The sequence below is a fragment of the Drosophila grimshawi genome, unplaced genomic scaffold (genome assembly GCF_018153295.1).
Source record: "Drosophila grimshawi isolate 15287-2541.00 unplaced genomic scaffold, ASM1815329v1 contig_1367, whole genome shotgun sequence".
NCBI lineage: Eukaryota > Metazoa > Arthropoda > Insecta > Diptera > Drosophilidae > Drosophila > Drosophila grimshawi.
The window spans coordinates 13,078,860-13,095,602 of NW_025062889.1; the positions used below are offsets into that span (position 1 = coordinate 13,078,860).

The 16,743-nt window shown below is 41.3% G+C and overlaps 6 protein-coding genes across 11 annotated transcripts; 2 read left to right on the plus strand and 4 right to left on the minus strand.

Annotated features, from left to right (window-relative positions):
- Positions 1 to 116: 116 nt before the first annotated feature.
- Positions 117 to 1,707, minus strand: LOC6559756 (proteasome inhibitor PI31 subunit). Of its 3 annotated transcripts, none has more exons than XM_032734285.1 (5): positions 1,640 to 1,707; positions 1,070 to 1,275; positions 719 to 1,009; positions 555 to 655; positions 117 to 459 (listed from the first exon to the last, which is right to left on the minus strand). In XM_032734285.1, the coding sequence occupies exons 2-5, from the start codon at positions 1,250 to 1,252 to the stop codon at positions 228 to 230; spliced, it is 807 nt and encodes a 268-aa protein (XP_032590176.1). In that variant the 5' UTR covers positions 1,253 to 1,275; positions 1,640 to 1,707; the 3' UTR covers positions 117 to 227. The 3 variants fall into 3 exon arrangements, with proteins under 3 accessions (XP_032590176.1, XP_032590177.1, XP_001986657.1); XM_032734286.1 differs by lacking the exon at positions 1,640 to 1,707 and adding an exon at positions 1,369 to 1,443; XM_001986621.2 differs by lacking the exon at positions 1,640 to 1,707 and adding an exon at positions 1,402 to 1,439.
- Positions 1,708 to 2,378: 671 nt separating this feature from the next.
- LOC6560299 lies at positions 2,379 to 9,363 on the plus strand. Of its 2 annotated transcripts, XM_001986622.2 has the most exons (6): positions 2,379 to 2,847; positions 2,921 to 3,389; positions 3,454 to 4,090; positions 4,163 to 4,826; positions 5,394 to 6,341; positions 6,393 to 7,076. In XM_001986622.2, exons 1-6 carry the CDS (start codon positions 2,745 to 2,747, stop codon positions 6,959 to 6,961), a joined length of 3,390 nt encoding a protein of 1,129 aa, XP_001986658.1. In that variant the 5' UTR covers positions 2,379 to 2,744; the 3' UTR covers positions 6,962 to 7,076. The 2 variants fall into 2 exon arrangements, with proteins under 2 accessions (XP_001986658.1, XP_032591070.1); XM_032735179.1 differs by lacking the exons at positions 5,394 to 6,341; positions 6,393 to 7,076 and adding an exon at positions 7,177 to 9,363 and having other exon boundaries at positions 2,383 to 2,847.
- Positions 9,364 to 9,383: 20 nt separating this feature from the next.
- On the minus strand, positions 9,384 to 11,393 carry LOC6560074 (beta-1,3-galactosyltransferase 1). The gene is made up of 2 exons (XM_001986624.3): positions 10,872 to 11,393; positions 9,384 to 10,813 (listed from the first exon to the last, which is right to left on the minus strand). The coding sequence occupies exons 1-2, from the start codon at positions 11,146 to 11,148 to the stop codon at positions 9,702 to 9,704; spliced, it is 1,389 nt and encodes a 462-aa protein (XP_001986660.1). The 5' UTR covers positions 11,149 to 11,393; the 3' UTR covers positions 9,384 to 9,701.
- Positions 11,394 to 11,629: 236 nt separating this feature from the next.
- Positions 11,630 to 13,786, minus strand: LOC6560075 (ribonucleoside-diphosphate reductase subunit M2). The gene is made up of 3 exons (XM_001986625.2): positions 13,512 to 13,786; positions 13,116 to 13,349; positions 11,630 to 12,846 (listed from the first exon to the last, which is right to left on the minus strand). Exons 1-3 carry the CDS (start codon positions 13,575 to 13,577, stop codon positions 11,965 to 11,967), a joined length of 1,182 nt encoding a protein of 393 aa, XP_001986661.1. The 5' UTR covers positions 13,578 to 13,786; the 3' UTR covers positions 11,630 to 11,964.
- Positions 13,787 to 13,824: 38 nt separating this feature from the next.
- Positions 13,825 to 14,608, plus strand: LOC6559996 (RNA-binding protein 48). Of its 2 annotated transcripts, XM_032735182.2 has the most exons (4): positions 13,825 to 13,895; positions 13,954 to 14,037; positions 14,089 to 14,233; positions 14,292 to 14,608. In XM_032735182.2, the coding sequence occupies exons 3-4, from the start codon at positions 14,173 to 14,175 to the stop codon at positions 14,543 to 14,545; spliced, it is 315 nt and encodes a 104-aa protein (XP_032591073.1). In that variant the 5' UTR covers positions 13,825 to 13,895; positions 13,954 to 14,037; positions 14,089 to 14,172; the 3' UTR covers positions 14,546 to 14,608. The 2 variants fall into 2 exon arrangements, with proteins under 2 accessions (XP_032591073.1, XP_001986662.1); XM_001986626.3 differs by lacking the exon at positions 13,825 to 13,895 and having other exon boundaries at positions 13,912 to 14,027.
- On the minus strand, positions 14,553 to 16,391 carry LOC6560681 (presenilins-associated rhomboid-like protein, mitochondrial). Of its 2 annotated transcripts, none has more exons than XM_001986627.2 (6): positions 15,951 to 16,391; positions 15,693 to 15,885; positions 15,350 to 15,635; positions 15,072 to 15,292; positions 14,816 to 15,015; positions 14,553 to 14,760 (listed from the first exon to the last, which is right to left on the minus strand). In XM_001986627.2, the coding sequence occupies exons 1-6, from the start codon at positions 15,995 to 15,997 to the stop codon at positions 14,670 to 14,672; spliced, it is 1,038 nt and encodes a 345-aa protein (XP_001986663.1). In that variant the 5' UTR covers positions 15,998 to 16,391; the 3' UTR covers positions 14,553 to 14,669. The 2 variants fall into 2 exon arrangements, with proteins under 2 accessions (XP_001986663.1, XP_032591072.1); XM_032735181.1 differs by having other exon boundaries at positions 15,947 to 15,987.
- Between the last annotated feature and the right edge of the window lie 352 nt (positions 16,392 to 16,743).

Here is a 16,743-nt window from a genome sequence, read left to right on the forward strand (position 1 = left end):
ATGCATTACACTTAATCAATACATTTGTAACTGTTTAGGCTGATTTGTTTGTTCTGATTTTTTGTATTGTATATGAGCAACAATAAAATTATATTTTAGTAACAATAAAAACCATATCGTATTTCTCCAGTCCAATTTTTATTTCTTTTTTTTTTTGGAATCGATTTAAGGAAACTTTAAATTAATTTGATAGGCCGTGAACTCCATATTGCAGACTACGTGTAATTTTACATGTAGTAATCGGGATTCCAGTTTGGAGGGCGCATGTGATCAGGATTTGGCCCCATGGACCCAGGGTTATGTGGATTTATAGGGTTAAACGGATCAAAACGTGCCAATCCTGGATTGGCTGGAAATGGAAATAGATTACCAGAGCCACGGCCGAGTGGATCTAAGTCCCCACGACCAACATCAGGAAAACCGAAAGGACGTGAATCAAATCCATGGGGCATGTATGAGCTGCAATTAAAAACATTACATATTAGCGATGTGGAAAATATTCCTATAATTAAAAGGTTAATCGGTCAGCACTTTCCGCGGGATTGGTGGCTTACCCCGGACGCCTAGGTTCTCCAATTCGCAAGGGATCTGTCACTTGGGCTGATGTGTTAGCCCGTGTCTGTGTGGTCACCTCGCGCGAGTTGCCCGTGAATACCTACAATGAGTATTGCAAATTAAAATATAAATTCCCAATAAATCATTTTCTTCAGCTACCTACCGGATCACAAAGTTCCTTGCGAAAACGTTCAACAATATCCGTCGCAGTTGGCATCATTTTTATAATGCCACCGTTTACTTCAGCTACCAGCGATTCAGGCGTGACGCAAATGTTGGACACGTTCTTGGTATTAATATCAAGTAGATTGAGAATTAAATCATCTTCAGTAATGTGTCCAAGCAGCAAATATAGCACTTTATTATGTACGTATCGTAGTGCGTATTTGGTGCTGTCGCCATTCCAATGATCCGGAAGTAGTTCGCTGCCCTCTTCATCTTCGCTCAGAGTTTTCTAAAAGTATTTTATTATTAATTTATATTTATATGCACACTTAAGGAGTGGACTCCTCACATCGTCTCCAATACCAACGCAGCGGAACTTATAATGCTTGGTCAGCAGAAAGTGACTGAGAACTATTAAAACATCTGCCTTCTTGTTTATTTTGCTGTCTACCGATTTGTATAGTAAATCCCAGCCATAAAAGAAGTCGGAGCTTAGCGCCTCGGATGCTGATCGGGAAGATGACGGCTCCATTTCATTTGCGACTGTGGATATTGCTAAAAAGACAGATTACAGATGAAATTGGAACACATGTTACTGGGAAATGTAGCTTGAATATTTTGTCAGAATTAATAAAAACAATGACAGACATCAAATAGACAAATGAAATATTTTATCAGAACCTTCAATGTGCAATGTAATTATTTGGTTATCGCGTCCAAAAGTAATCGATAGTTGCTACTGCATTTCGATTGGGCGCATTGACGTCTGCATTTTAAAGTAATTTTATGCAGCAAAACATTATCATGTACATTTACATACAATTATACAATTAGTGAGAATGCATAATTCTGGAAAGAATAGAATGAAGTTGCAAAACAAAAGAGGCGCACAAAAACTATATCAAATAATAACACTAACACTTTTACTCTTTACGTCTCAACTTTATGCAAAAGTTTCTTATTACTGAAGTATAAACAAGACACAGTACTGAAAATTACGAACCCAGTGTTGCAATTGTGAATCAGTGCTGTAAAACGCTTATTCTTTCAAGGCGTTCCTTTAGTTCAAATTTAAAAAATTAAAGAAAAAAATTTTAAATACGCTCTTATGTCTTTTCCCAGTTATATCGCCTACAGCATATTTAAATCCAACCAATTATTCTCATTGTTGTTATGTTGTTACACCTTCATGGCGTCTTTACGAAAGTTGCATAGGTGCGAAGGAGATAACGCTACTAATAGGGTTGCCAGCTATGTAGTACCGCAATTTTTATTTGGATTTTATATTTTATCATTTTAAATCAAATTTAACTATTCTTAAAATTCATATTTTAATTCTGTTTTTTAATATTTGAGCTATACGAAGTAAAAAAAATATATATTTATGGTTGCGATCAGTAGTTAAGATTATAATTACTTTATCGCAAATTAAGATCTAGATTACATCGAAGTTATATGCGTAGATATATTGTTTTGGAATGCGTTACAGGACCATTAGTACACATCCACAGAAATATATATTATATATTTTTCCCATTATCGGCAATACTCGGTGAAACTTGTTGTGTATACTTCGTGGATATCGCTCGGGCCGTCGGGTCACACGAAGTGGCTGCCATATTGAAAACGAGATGGTACAATAGCCGTCGCGTGAAAAATCATTTATATGCCGTCAGCCTGGCGAAGAGCAGAATTTTGAAGACGTCCAGAATTAAAAACTCTACTTTGAATAATAAGACAGCGAGAATTTGCCGGGTTGCTGTTGTCCCAAATTGTGTGCCAGGCATGCGTTGGTGTTTGTGTTCTTTTTTGTTGCAAATAAATAGCACGCTGTGTTGTTATTAGTGCTGCAGCAGCCCACTGGCTTGCCAGTATTTTGCACTAGCTTAACGTGTGTGGCTGCTGTATGTGTGCGTGTGTTTGTGTGTGAATACATACATTTATATATATATATATAAAGAAGATATTCCTTGCTTCAAATCCACGTGTGAGTAGTCTCACTATTCTAGCCGGCATATTACAAAATGAGCAGCACACCGAGCGAAGAACCTGCGCTGACGGTCACGTTGCAGGCAACGCCAGCGACGCCATCGCCATCTCTCAAGGCATTTGACTTTGATTTTTCGGGTAAGTTGAGGAGCTCCTCCCCTGAAGAGTTTGTTCTGCCTGCCTAATGTGAATGTCTGCCTTTTTTATTTAGGTACGAATTATGAAATGGACGCAAGCATTTCAGAGGAGGAGCGGCGCTTCTACCTCAAAATGTACCCCACCGTGGATGTGGTTAATCAGCGTAAGGTTCATTGCACCGTTTGCCGTTCGCACATTGGCACAGCCGCCACTACAGACGGCAACATCAGAATGCATCCCATACTGCGTGTAACGCACTGCATCAAGTGCCACGAATTTTACAATAGTGGGGAGTTTTCCAAGGGTGAAGACGGCTCGGAGCTTTATTGTCGCTGGTGTGGGCAGGGCGGTGAGGTATATTGCTGCTCCACCTGCCCGTTTGTGTTCTGCAAATCGTGCATCATAAAGAACTTGTCGCGCGGTGTAATTGTGGACATTGAGCAGAACGAGAACTGGAACTGCTTCAAGTGCACTTCCAAAATACTGTGGCCACTTCGCGCCCAGCACTGGGCCCTCATCAACTACATAAAAACCCAAAAGAAGTAAGTGCCGGAAACTTAAAAAAATTCCTAATAGGAACATTATTATTTTGTGCTTTCTTGATAGCGGCCTGCAATCGATGCAGTTGTCCGAAATGGAATTGCGTAAGCATATGCACAAGGACCACAGCACATGTTGTCGACTCGCCAAGGCAAAGTCCACCAGCCTTTCGGATTCCATGGAGAGCCTTGAGTCGAATGCTTCCAAGCGCAGTCATGCCAGTTCTGTACACTCTGTCAAGAAATCAGTGAAACCGCAGGTCCAACCTGCCAAGCGTTCCAAAATGTCCAACGATGAAGTTGTCTGTACACCCGATCTACTCAGCATGCTGGAGCCGGACTGTCAAATCTCAGTTGCACAAAAGCCAGGCCTCCGCTCTCTAACACCAGCGTCCAACATCACAACAACGCCGCGTATCATAACTGTGCAACAAAACTACAGTGGTCCCAGTCCCAGTAATAATGGGAGCTCATCCTCCGCCAGTCCGCTAATCAGCTTACCACCGCCACTAGTGCTAAGCAGCTCGGGCATGCGCTATCGCCAAGCTGCACCCAGTTCAGCTTCAGTTGTGCGACGCACCGTGGTTCCAAATACTATGCGTAGTGCGGGTCCCGTTTTTCATACAATTAATGGCTTTCGTGTTGATCTCAATAGTGCAGCACAGCAGGACTCCTATCGCCTGCCCAATGGTCGTCTTATACAGGTAAATATTTTAAGCATACATTAGTAATTTTCCAACTTATATCTTTAACAAACATTGCTTTTATATCTACAGGTGAAGCGTCAATTGCCACCAGGCGGTCAACCCTCGACAACACTGACACGTACTCCAGTTGCATTGAATCCACAGGTTATCATACGGCAACAGTCGACGCCAAGTGGGCCAGTGCAGCGCATGGCGCACAATAGCCCCAGCTATGGCTCCAATATGGGCATCTTTAATCCGCAAACAAACCAGCAGCAGCGTGCTCCGCAGGTGGTGCGCGCCAACAATGGTAGCCAGGTGCATTCGGTGAACGTCGCTCCGTCCCCGGCACCGACACCAGTGCAACCGCCGCCACCGCCGCCTGCGAGTAGTAACGGCGGCACAACTATTATGATGACGCCAGCGCCGGTGGCCAAGGGTCCAAGCCTGGTGCGCCATGTGTTTCCGCCCCATGCCATTGGCCGAGCGCGCACACAATTGCAGGATCAAATCTTCAATGCCATGGAAATCTGCACGCATCTGACAGGCAAAGTGCAGACGCTGACCCATTCCAATGCGTACAATCAGGCACGCAGCTATATGGATCTGAAGGAGCTCTACATACATCTGTCCTATCTAATGACCTATGCCATTGGACGCTTTAAACAGCTGCAGGATAAGTGCCTAGTGGATATGCGCGACATGGGCTTCAAAAACGACGCCAACAGTTTGGAGAACGGTCAATTGGCTGCCGGTAAGCGTTATATAGTTGAGATCTCAATATTCATTTAAATGTTAAAATAGATTAATATCTATTTGCTTAGACTACAATATACTAAATTATAAGGCAAGATCCTCAAATTTCGTATCACAAATGATCGCGTAAAAATTAGCTTATAATTTAGTAGCAAACTCTTAGTAAACTTATAGTGTATAGTCAAGCTTCACAGGATGCGGACACCTGTGCAAGTCGACTTTTAATCTTAACTAGTGTACATTGTCTTTTGTGAATATTTAAACACATGGACGGGTGTTCTGAAAAAAAAAAGGAGTTGAAATCTTTATTAAATAGTTATATGATATATATGGTCTGCCAGCATGTAAGTATCTTTTGTTGTTTGTGAAAAACTCTGCGAGTTCCATTTCCTTGGCTTTTAAATTCTGCGCTTGTGCGTTGGTGTTGAATTGGCAATTGGCATTTTGATTTGATTTAGTTATTGGTCCATGTGTTTGCAAAATATCCAAAAGGGCAATGGAATCGAATTCAGCAGCAGTTTTTCACTAAATTTGTTCTCTTTCTCTCACTTTTGCTTTATTTCAGCGGTGGATTATGTGTGTTACGGGCAGTTGGATGATGTGGATCTGTTCAATACCGGCTGCAACAGCTTTCACAATCAAGTCTACGAGTACCGCAAGAGCTTGCAAGCGAATCTTAAAGAGGGTGAAATCAATGAGCCACTTCCACCTCTAATGCCGCTTGGCGTGCGTGCCGAAGGTGATCCCAAAGATGATGACGATGAGCAAGTAAACGAAGCGGAATATGAAAACGATGAGCAGGACTATGACGATGAACAGGATAACGATGCAGATGATGTTGATGATGGCGATGACGCCGATGATTTAGAGGAGGAGTACGATGCCCTCGGCACCGAGGAGAGCATGAATCGCAATGAGCAGGCGCACGCCTACGATCGCAAACTGACTCGCCTGCTGCGCGAATATCCCTCGATTTGGTGCACACGTCATCCGGACTATGGCAAAATGGAGGTGACACGCAAACAGTGGCGCGTCATTGCCAGCCACTTTCCACGCGGCGATGACATTAAGCTACGCTGGAAGAACGTGCGGAAACGTTACGTGCGCATTGAGCGACTGCTGAAGCAGGGAAAACGTTTCAAGGGCTATTTTGACAAGGCCACCAACTATTTGGCCAATAGGGATTTATCGCGCAGCGAATGGCAGCCTGTCGATTGTGGCGAAGGCGATGGCGACGGCTTCGAGCGCAAGCAACTGGATGCTATTGAGAATACCATACACAAAGACCAACAAGGCTCTGTCGATATACGACAACATCAGCAACCTGTAGAGGTGAAGGCCAAACCACGTTTGCCTGTACGACCACTAGAGGTGCGTCCCATCGATATACGTATTATTAACTTTGCCAAAAGTCATCCGGTGCTCTGGCGAAAGTCTGCCGATCCCGAGTTCAACAGCATCGACGAACAAACTCGCAAATCACTGTGGCTAAACTTTTGGAAATCCGCGCCCAGTAAGTAGTCAAAAAATTTGTACCAAGGTAATACTGACAGTCTGCTTACAGATTATCGCTGCGAGTACATTGTGGAACGCTGGCAGCAGATGTATGAAATGTACAAGTCATTCCGTCTCAAAACCATCAAGGACAAGCACACATTTGCCAATCTGGAGTTGAAATACTCGAAATATCTAGCCAATTTATATTTTCTCTATAAAATTGACGAGCAAGACTTACGTGATGAATTCGAGCCTTTACAGGATTGTGTTCAGAATGGTGCATCCGGTAGTGGCGCCTACAATGACTCAGCTGGCAAGTTGAAGGACATGCCCGATGACAAACAGTTTGTGCAGCAGCTGGTGTTGGCCATGCGCGCTTATCCCACACTTTGGAATCCACGGCATGTGGACTATAATGATGTTGCGGCACGCGAACGTCTGTGGGCGGAGCTTGCCAGACGATTGCCACGCTTCCGGCGAGATGCACGCGACTGCAAGCTACGCTGGCAAATGGCAAAATTTGCCTTCGAGTGCTACTCTCGCGAAATGGAACGGCAGCCCCGTCCAAATGAGAAAACCTTGGAAAAGCTACGCAACAACTTTCCACTCGAAGAAATGCGGTTTCTTAATATTTAAATTATGAATAATTTATTATGTTGCCAAACTAGATTAAGCTAACTTTTGCCAATCTTCTGAACATTCTAAGCATTAATAAACCAATCAAGATTTTTTAAAAGCAGTCACAGTCAAGGACAGTCCAAACACTATTTATTTATAAAATAACATATAAGCTATGCTTTCCATAACAATGGAATTATTCATTATTTTTTATTAATTTTTACTATTTGCAGAGAAACAAGCCAGCGACGATGAGGACAACGAAATCGAGATTGTGGAGCCCAAAACAGATACAATTACTATCGATTCTGACAACGAAGAAGAGTCTGCGTCGGGCTCAAGCGCATCTGTACACAAGGGCTTAAAAATAACATCCGTTAAATCGACGGCCTCGGCAGCGAATTTACCTAAAGTGGCAACCTCAAAAGGGGATATAAACCCAGATATTGATGTTGCAGCTTGCAGCTCTTCGATTTTGGCCAGTCTGCTGGAAGTGGACACGGATGGCGTTGCCGAGTTACCAGGCGTTACCGTACCAAAAAAACAACCGCGTAAAAAAATGACTAACAAACCGAATCCAGCTCTGCTTCATTTGGAGCGCCAACGCATTGAGGAAACTAAGCGCAACGATGCCAAGCTCAAGAGGAAATTTGTCGTGAAATTGAGACGCGCCGAGAAAGATTTCGATGTGGCCCGCAAATGGGTTGAGGAAAATAATAAATTGAACAACTTGAATGCAACAGCAAATAGTGATGCAAAGGCAATTGTTGTAGATGGGGGTACAGATAGTACACATAAACAGAAGTCTGATGCTATACAAAATAACAAAGATATTACCAGTCAAGATAAAAGCGCGAAGAGATCAGCTGAAGACCGGGAGAAATCAATTGGTGACGAGGTGCTAGAGAACATCGACACCTCCGGCGGCACTACAACATTAATAGACGAAAAATCTGAGGATAACACTAATGTAAACAAAGCAAATAATAAATCAAGCTTAAGCGATAATATAATAGATATGGCTAATCCTGAAGGTAATGAAATCTCAGCTGACAAAGATCCTAGAGCCGCTAATACTGCTGACGAAGAAATAAATAAAACAGTAGCACCAGCAAACATAGATTCAGAAATAACAGAAGCCGTGGAGGTAATAGAATTTATTGAAACTGTGGATAAAACTAGTGAAGATCCTATGGGAGTACTAGGAATAATTGAGTCCCTTGAAGCTGCGCTTGATATGGAACCCATAGTCATACATAATGAAACTGATAAACCTGTTGCAATGGAAGTAACAGATATAATACAATCCTTAACAAGTGAAATTAATGCGGCCAAAAGAACTGAAGATAAAGCTGCGCCTGATATGAGAAATGTCGAAACTATTCATGTAGCTGAGGATGAAACTGTCATCGAAATACATACCGCACCCGAAATTGAAGAGTCGGATAGAGTAGATACTACAGCCGACGATGAAGCCAGCCAATCAATGACTTATTCTGTAACATTAGTAGTTCCAACACATAAAGACACTAAAACTGCTGAAACTTCCGACACAAGCGATAAGGATGCTGATAAAACCACCGCAGCGAAAGTTACATCCAAAGAAATACCAACTTCAAGAAATAATTCAATTGAAATCACTGAGCAGGTAACTGAGGATGAAACTGCGTCCGAAATTGAGGAGTCTGTCGTTTCGCCTATCTGTCCTAGCCAATCACAATTTCCATCCAGTTATAAGGACAGGGGCACGAACAACGTTGATCCGGAAACCCACAGCATAATTAAGTCTTCTTCAGCTACGTCCACCCGGGAAAACAATATAGACACCAGCGCCCAAACGATTGTGCCAGAGTCGTACACCAACGATGTAGCAATTTGATTGCATTGCTAATTTAGTTAAGCATATGGATGTGTAAGATAAGCAAAGACAAACCCGCATTCACATTTTTGTTGCTACAGTTAATTTGCATAAGGCTTTTAGGCTCGAATGTAATTTGTTATTATAGTTTTTAGAAACATTTTGAATATGATCCTTTAAATTATCTTGTCTATACATTTAAAAATTGTATATAATTGACAGGAATTTTGCATTTAGTTGTGTATCTTCATACGCCTTTTGTTTTCGTTTTCAACGAAATCAAATATGCAATCAAACATAAAAATTCAACCTACATCATAAACTAGCACACACACAATATACCAAGTTAAGAAAAAGTACTGCATAGAATATGGATATCATTTATTTTTAAATTGTACAAAATAAATACTTGGCGCAATAAGATTAATGATCAATATATTTCATTCAATCATGTTGAACAATATAAACAGAATGCTCTGCGAGCGTTAATATAAAACGAAACACTTAATTATACTCCAAGAAGCTATGTTAGGAAATTTGTATTAAAACGAATTTATATTTTTGTCTTGTGTTTTATGGCCACAACAATATGAACAAAATTGAATATTTGATAAAACATACAATTTAAACGGCACACCTAAAAAGGTGAGTAAAAATATCTACATCTGATTTATATTATAATTTCTTTCACTTCGATAAAATACTGTCCATGAAACAAAGGCAAATTTCGTAAAATGTCAGCACTTGAAAAATATAATTTGAGTAAACTCAGGAACAAGTCTTTGGATGAAGATAAATTTCGAATTTTGTAATTGCTACTATGTATAGAACTAGTTTAAATTCTAGGCCACCACGGAAGCCAATTTTCAAGATACTTACAGCAGACTCACAGCACTTTTTCTAACAATAATTAATTTTTCGCAATCGCATATGATGAAAGTATTTTCCCGGTGGTGGGCACTGAATGCTGTAATTCGATACGTAACGCCACGCCTCCGACATGTTCTCCTCCTTCACCTGATGCTGTATTATGCTGCCCTTAAAGGCACACAAATGTCGGGATCGGGAGAAACTAAACAGCGCAGAATGTTGCAGCTTGATGTTGGCATGGTTGGCACAGATTCCTGTGATGTAGACATCCTCAAGATAAACAAGCGTTGTATTCAATGCCGCCTCAAAGAGTCGCTCCACAACATCGATGGACATTATGTAGCCTGCACCGGACAGATATTTTGGATATGCCTCACCTTGGAACATGTAAAAGGGCATATACCATTTACTGGTCACATCACTCACAGGCACCACATTACAGAACTGATGGCCGCGCATAACGCCGCTGGTGGCATTGAGACGATTCTTCTGCGACATGACCAGAACCGAACTACGATCGTGATAGTCGAGTGTGTCGTTATACAGGGGCACAGTGCCGCCAAGCAGGAAGTGCAACAGGTTTGGTACATTGACAAACGTATCGTCGTCGCATTTCAGAAAGTAGGCACATGTTTTGGCACAACTTCTACTTATATGCTTCAGGGCCATAACGGATTTGAGCGTCAAATTATTGTACGAGTCAATGAAATTCTCTTGAATAATATCATTGTACAGTTCAGCTTCGTTGTGCAGACGCAGCTGCGTTTCGTTGCCCAGATGTTCTTCATAGCTGCTGCGGCCCACAATGAACACAATGCGAACGCTGACCATTAATGTGTCACCCGCGCCGCTTAGGTAGTCGCCATAGAGCTGCAAGCGGGTGGGTGTTGGCGGTAGGTAATGACCCTTCAAATGGCTATGCAAGCGGGCAAAAACAGCATAATTGAATTCCGAAGTATTGCCCCACGTCTCGCGTATTGTCTGTCGTTCCACAAAATTATTCAAACCTGTGCAGACGGCAATTATCAGAAACGTTTTGTTGCGACAAAAGTCACGGGGCATTATCAGTGCCGTATCCTGCTGGACCTGTATGTAGTCCTTGATGTCGAGCGACGTATTGGACGACCAGTCCGACAAAGACACTGCAAAAAGCCATAGTTAGTCATTGTACTACAACTACAACAGTTCATTTCTACACACCATGTCGCTTTTGGGCATTCATGTTGGGCAGGTAAGTGTACATCAGTAGAATAAACACAATGGAAAACAGTATGTAGGTGCCATATCGCCTCAAGCTTCTGGGCAGTAGGAAGCGTTTACGTTGTCGTCGCCTCTGGCTGCTTTTTGTTACATGCAGTTTGTGCTTTGCCGGTTCGTCGTCATCGGAACCTGCTTGGCTACCTATGCCGGCGCTAGGTTCGGCTAGCAGTGAACTCTGCTCCTCCTGTTCCACCAAATCAGGCGCCAAATGCACCATGTTATATGCCTTGCCCGAGATAAACTGTGGTGACTATCGTGCAAGTCTCGAGCCGTTGTCAATAGGCCTTCCACCCGATCCAAACGGTTTTAAGTACAAGCATAATGTCACCTAAACGTCAAATATCAATCAATCAATAAACTCCACAGGTATGATAACTAGCTGATAACTGTAGCCCTAGATTAGATTATATGCGTAAACAGAGCCATTACAAATGTACTTGTGCACATGCAAGCCGTCAGCGTCAGCTGTTTACGACTATCGATATCGATAACAATTAAAGTGTTTCCACATGTGGCTGACTGTATTATCTTGACGCAGTCTCCTCTGTGATCGATTTTTAATTATATATACATACATACATGTACATGTAGATGCGCATTTGACTCCGACAATGCAATCAAATTGATCTTTCGTATTCAATGGCTATGTAAATACATTTTCCAATTTTAGGTGCAATGATGTGGGTAAAATATATATAAGTTTTAGCTAACTGCGCCATATTATTATTATTTTATTAAATAAAAGATATTTGAATTTTAATGTATATCTACTACAAATTTATTTTAAATGTTATTTACAACGATAATTAGAATAAGTAAAATAAGCAAGATTAATATATAAATGTCAAGTGATTGCATTAGTTGTTCTCGTTTTAGTGGAATGACATTGGTGATAATTTTGGGTTTGCGTCGGGTAATAAGCTTAAAATGTAAAACTATAGAAAAAGAGTTAAGGATACATGTAAATTTAGTTGCAATGGCTAAAATAACACCCGGAACCAGCAGCTGTGAGGATAGCGTTTAATAAACGACTTTAGAAATCTGCATCGAGTGTAAATACGTTGTCCAACCGATTTGATGTCACGCCCATGCGCTGATATTCGCCCACTTTCTTCTCAAAAAAATTGGTTTTACCGTCCAATGAAATCATTTCCATGAAAGTAAATGGATTCTTTGTGTTATATATTTTACCGACACCGAGCTCCACCAACAAGCGATCGGCCACGAACTCAATATATTCGGACATCAGCGCACAATTCATGCCAATCAGATTTACAGGCAAAGCGTCAGTGAGAAACTCCTGCTCAATAGTCACAGCATCCGAGACGATCTCAATGATGCGTTCACGGCTGGGACGCTGCACCAGGTGCTGGAACATCATAACCGCAAAGTCGCAATGCAGCCCCTCATCACGGGAGATGAGCTCGTTTGAGAAAGTCAGACCGGGCATTAGGCCACGCTTTTTAAGCCAGAAGATGGAGGCAAAACTGCCGCTAAAGAAGATGCCTTCGACGGCAGCGAAGGCAATAATGCGCTCCCCAAAGTTGGCAGCCTTGGATGAAATCCAAGAGAGCGCCCAGTCCGCCTTACGCTTTACAGCCGGCATTGTTTCAATAGCATTGAAGAGATAATCGCGCTGATGAGGATCTCGGATATAAGTGTCGATTAGCACACTGTACATCTCTGAGTGTACATTCTCCATGGCAATCTGAAAACCATAGAAGCAGCGCGCCTCTGTAATCTGCACTTCCTGGCTAAAGCGCTCAACCAGATTCTCGTTAACAATGCCATCGGAGGCGGCGAAGAAAGCCAACACATGTGAAATGAAATGACGCTCATTGTCTGTTAAGCGTACCCAGTCCGTCATGTCCTTGGATAGATCCACCTCCTCCACAGTCCAGAATGATGCTTCGGCCTAGCAGAAGAATAAAAAAATATTCAACTAATTAAACAATTTTTATCAAACGGAATTTCACAACGGATGTAATTATTTTTTTTTCTATTCTACAAACATGAGTTTTAATGGCTATCGTAAATCTTGAGTGTAAACAATGTCACGTTTGCTACGTGACGTTTTGCCGCGCTTTATCTCAGAATTTCCCGCCATTTTTACCAAGCGATTACACGTATTACACACATAAGTATATGTATATATATATTGTTTTATGCAGATCTGAGCCTTACCTTTTTGTACATTTGCCAAATGTCGTGGTATTGAATGGGGAAGATTACAAAGCGGCGCGGATTCTCACGGAGCAGAGGTTCTATCGATGGATCAAACGGGGCTGCGACCTTCTCCATAATTGTTCCCTTGGCGGTGTTGGTGGCTTCTTTAATGCCACTGATATTGTCTTCGTTCGGTATGGACATTTTACGAACATTTGTGGCGTTCTCTGTCAGAATTTTCTTGCTGGGGCTCTGTGTACGGGAAAAAATAGCGTAAATATACGAGACATTTATAAATGACGTAGTGACATTTTAAGTACTGAGAAAATTCTATAAATAGAACATCATTTTTCACATGTAAATGTAAAGTTATATAGAGTATATACTGTGTTTAGCTAGAAACGTGTCATGTACCTTTAGCGAGAACTTTTCCATGTTGTCAGTAATGTTTTCTTTGCCGGCAATTTGAGACTGAGCCATTTTGATTGTTGTTGTTGGTGTTACTTTTCACTAGTTGAAATGCAAGAGCGTAAATTAAAATTAACTAAGTGCCGATATATAATTCGAGTTCTGCACGTTTAGGATCTTTATAGCTCAATGAAATGAGTAACAATGAATTTTTGCCTTATATTCATGGCGCGAGTACAGTTTTCCTTTCCCGCCACTGGTATCTGAACAGCTGTGTACGTGCAACAAGCGAATGCCGAAAAGTGCTGTAAAATGTTTCAACAGCTTAAGTTTTCCAACTCTGCGTCAAAGCTACTCTGGAATAAAACACCAATTGCGGTATTTAATATGGTAAGCTGAAATAAACTAAAAATAATAGAAACAAGAATTATGGAGTTGACACCGACAGAGCATCACAAGCGCTTGGAATACTGTACGACAAGATTGCAATATCGGCAGGGCCGCGAATTAAAAGCCGTAAAAGTATTTATGAGTATGACATTTATAAGAGGTTTTATCTTAAAATAATTGTGATTGCTTTCAGGTTTACACAGTTGCTAGCGAGTCCCGGCACCTGTTGGTCTTTGGCGTGCCCAAAGTCAATCTGCATAATGACATTAAAAGCAAGATGCAGTGTTTTGGAAAACTTCGATCCTGTACATGTGTCACCACTGAATTGGCAGGAAAAAGTGTGTAAAAGGACTACTTTATCCTGACAACCTTTGCTAAACTCTGTTATGTTGACAGTGGAATTGGAAGCCTTCACAGATGTCTTTGCTGTTCAGTTCGATCGTCTGGAGCAGGCGCGGCGGGCTAAACGACAGCTGGATGCTAAACAATTCTATGGCGGTATACTACACATCTCTTATGCTCCCGAAAGAGAAACGTTCCAAGAGCTGAGGGAAAAGTTTCTACAGCGCCGGAAAGAGATTGATTATCGTTTGCAGCACAATAAAATGGAGCAGCCTACCTCGAAGCGGAAGACAAAGACAACAGAGTAGCGTTTAATTCATTTTTGTGTTGTCATTTTAATAAACCTAACGCATGATGATACGAGCCTCGAAGGCCGACCGATCTCCGAATTATTGCAATACATATTGCATTATGAAAATTTAGCTCGATTCATTATTTCTCTTTCGTTCTGCGCAGCTCATGATAGTATTTTAGCAAACCAATGCGTTTCGCCCACACTTGCGCGCCATATTGTGCCCAGAAGCTGTAAAAGATCACAATCAGTGGAACTTTAAAGGCATATATATTAGTCTACTTACATGCCAAACATTGCGCCACCCAAATGTGCAGCATGATCAAAGAACTTCCAGCCCATTACGCAGCCAGCAAAATCAATGCCCATGATTACTTTGATAGCGGCACCAGCTGAAAACGTAACAGCCGGCAGGAACAATATGCTCAATTGTGTATCGGGATACTGTGCGCAAACATAAGCTAACACTGTCATGATGGCACCCGACTGAAATTATAGCAATTAATACAAAAATGATCTATTGAGTGAATTGTAAAACGTACCGCGCCCAGCGACATGCCTGGTTGCTTTGTGCCGGCTTTGTAGAGCACACTCATCAGACTGGAGAAGACGCCGGCGCTGAGGTAGACCGCCATAAATTGCTCCTTTCCCATGGACAGAACCGCAGCATTAGAAAAGCTGTGCAGCACATACATATTGGCAAAAATGTGCATGACCGAGTAGTGACTGAAAGTAGAGAGGAACATGGGCCAGCAAACGATGCCTGCAGAAGATTTTACAGTGAAAAATAGTAGGCCACACATTGGATAGCTTAACTTACGTGCAGCTGGATTCGACGTGAAATACGTCATCATAGTGTTACGCATGGCGGGCAAACGCCAAAGAGCAAATGCCAGCAGATTGCAGACCAATAAGGGTGCAAAAGTTTTATCACCGGGTGACAGTGAGTCCCAGAAACGTTGCACGTCCTGCTTTAATTTCCATATGCCATCCCGATCCACAATTGATCGATTTTGCCAAAATCGCGCCTGTTTTACCTTGGAAATCATGCTGCGCGTGTTCTCGTATTCTATAATCGCAGCACCGGCAAAACAGCCGATGCTAAACTAAAAAAAAGGATGGTACAGATCCATACGTCGGAATAATGGATGGGGATTACTTACGGCACCTGTAAACGCGATTGCCTTGACTATATTTTTTGATGGCACAATTCCACCCTCCGCCACTGCCACCATCGGCTCAGCCACAGTGGGTTTGATATTGCTCCACCGAGACCTGTGGGCATGAAAGTGACGCACCGGTGACTGCCATAATCTTTGAGTGGACAGATTGTGTCGGCATCCATGTAGTCTGTATCTGTAGTACAGTAGGATTTCAATAAATAAATGTGCTGCTTGCTGTCTTGCTGCGTCCTTACTTACGTCACCTGAGTTAGCCAACTTTGACATAGCGCGCGATTAACAAGCATAATAATATAGGAATCAAAAATTTTGCATACAAAATTGTATATGAATTGTATATTTGCGTTATGCTTGCCGAAAACCTAAGCAGGTTGACATAAAAATATTGTGTTATGTTTTATTTTCTGTGGAGTCAATCGACCAAGATACCATCGAGTACCGTGGATTTTGTTTGCCCACGTTGTCGTTGAGTGGGTTGGAGTCGTCAAAGCCGGATGGTGTAGAGGATATTACGTTGATTTCATTTAGTTACTATTGTTTAATGTATTATTTTGTTTATTTGCGCACTGAAGCTTCGTCTTCTAAATTACAGCTTTGTTTTAAACAATAAATATTAACTATATTTTTTTCTGCTCTTTGTTTATTTTTTAATTTGCGTTTTGTTCTTCTATCTGTTAAATTAACATTTTACAAAAATGTTGTTAACAGCAAGACTTAATTTTTATATAAATAATAGTTTACGAAATGTTCATATTTTTACTGCAACTTCGGTGCTGCATATTGTAAATACCGGCTAAATAAAAAAACTCCCGTCCAATTTTGTGTGAATAACTGCGACAAGGGCACAATTATGGTCTTATTTACACTTTACAGATGGCTCCAAATTATTGTCTCTAATATTGATAACATAGCGATATATAAAATTTCCTATTCAAATATTTTTGCAATGTTGTCAAAAATTGGAACTTTTTTACAATATTTTTTCCTTGTAAATCAAGTTTTAATAATGTTGTTAATCTAATATTTAATAATA

Bases quoted from the DNA above. Each gene is read 5' to 3' on its own strand.
- LOC6559756 (XM_032734285.1), bottom strand. From the start codon at position 1,252: ATGGAGCCGTCATCTTCCCGATCAGCATCCGAGGCGCTAAGCTCCGAC. The intron at 1,010-1,069 runs GTGAGGAGTCCA...AAATACTTTTAG, and splicing joins GCGTTGGTATTGGAGACGAT to AAAACTCTGAGCGAAGATGA. The intron at 460-554 runs GTAAGCCACCAA...TTTTAATTGCAG, and splicing joins GGAGAACCTAGGCGTCCGGG to CTCATACATGCCCCATGGAT.
- LOC6560299 (XM_032735179.1), top strand. From the start codon at position 2,745: ATGAGCAGCACACCGAGCGAAGAACCTGCGCTGACGGTCACGTTGCAG. The intron at 3,390-3,453 runs GTAAGTGCCGGA...CTTTCTTGATAG, and splicing joins TACATAAAAACCCAAAAGAA to CGGCCTGCAATCGATGCAGT. The intron at 4,827-7,176 runs GTAAGCGTTATA...TACTATTTGCAG, and splicing joins GAACGGTCAATTGGCTGCCG to AGAAACAAGCCAGCGACGAT.
- LOC6560074 (XM_001986624.3), bottom strand. From the start codon at position 11,148: ATGGTGCATTTGGCGCCTGATTTGGTGGAACAGGAGGAGCAGAGTTCA. The intron at 10,814-10,871 runs GTGTGTAGAAAT...GGCTTTTTGCAG, and splicing joins GAATGCCCAAAAGCGACATG to TGTCTTTGTCGGACTGGTCG.
- LOC6560075 (XM_001986625.2), bottom strand. From the start codon at position 13,577: ATGGCTCAGTCTCAAATTGCCGGCAAAGAAAACATTACTGACAACATG. The intron at 13,350-13,511 runs GTACATGACACG...TCCCGTACACAG, and splicing joins TGGAAAAGTTCTCGCTAAAG to AGCCCCAGCAAGAAAATTCT. The intron at 12,847-13,115 runs GTAAGGCTCAGA...TTCTTCTGCTAG, and splicing joins TTTGGCAAATGTACAAAAAG to GCCGAAGCATCATTCTGGAC.
- LOC6559996 (XM_001986626.3), top strand. From the start codon at position 13,935: ATGGAGTTGACACCGACAGAGCATCACAAGCGCTTGGAATACTGTACG. The intron at 14,028-14,088 runs GTATTTATGAGT...GATTGCTTTCAG, and splicing joins GCGAATTAAAAGCCGTAAAA to GTTTACACAGTTGCTAGCGA. The intron at 14,234-14,291 runs GTGTGTAAAAGG...TTATGTTGACAG, and splicing joins CACTGAATTGGCAGGAAAAA to TGGAATTGGAAGCCTTCACA.
- LOC6560681 (XM_001986627.2), bottom strand. From the start codon at position 15,997: ATGCTTGTTAATCGCGCGCTATGTCAAAGTTGGCTAACTCAGGTGAC. The intron at 15,636-15,692 runs GTAAGTAATCCC...CCTTTTTTTTAG, and splicing joins CAATCGCGTTTACAGGTGCC to TTTAGCATCGGCTGTTTTGC. The intron at 15,293-15,349 runs GTAAGTTAAGCT...AATCTTCTGCAG, and splicing joins CACGTCGAATCCAGCTGCAC to GCATCGTTTGCTGGCCCATG.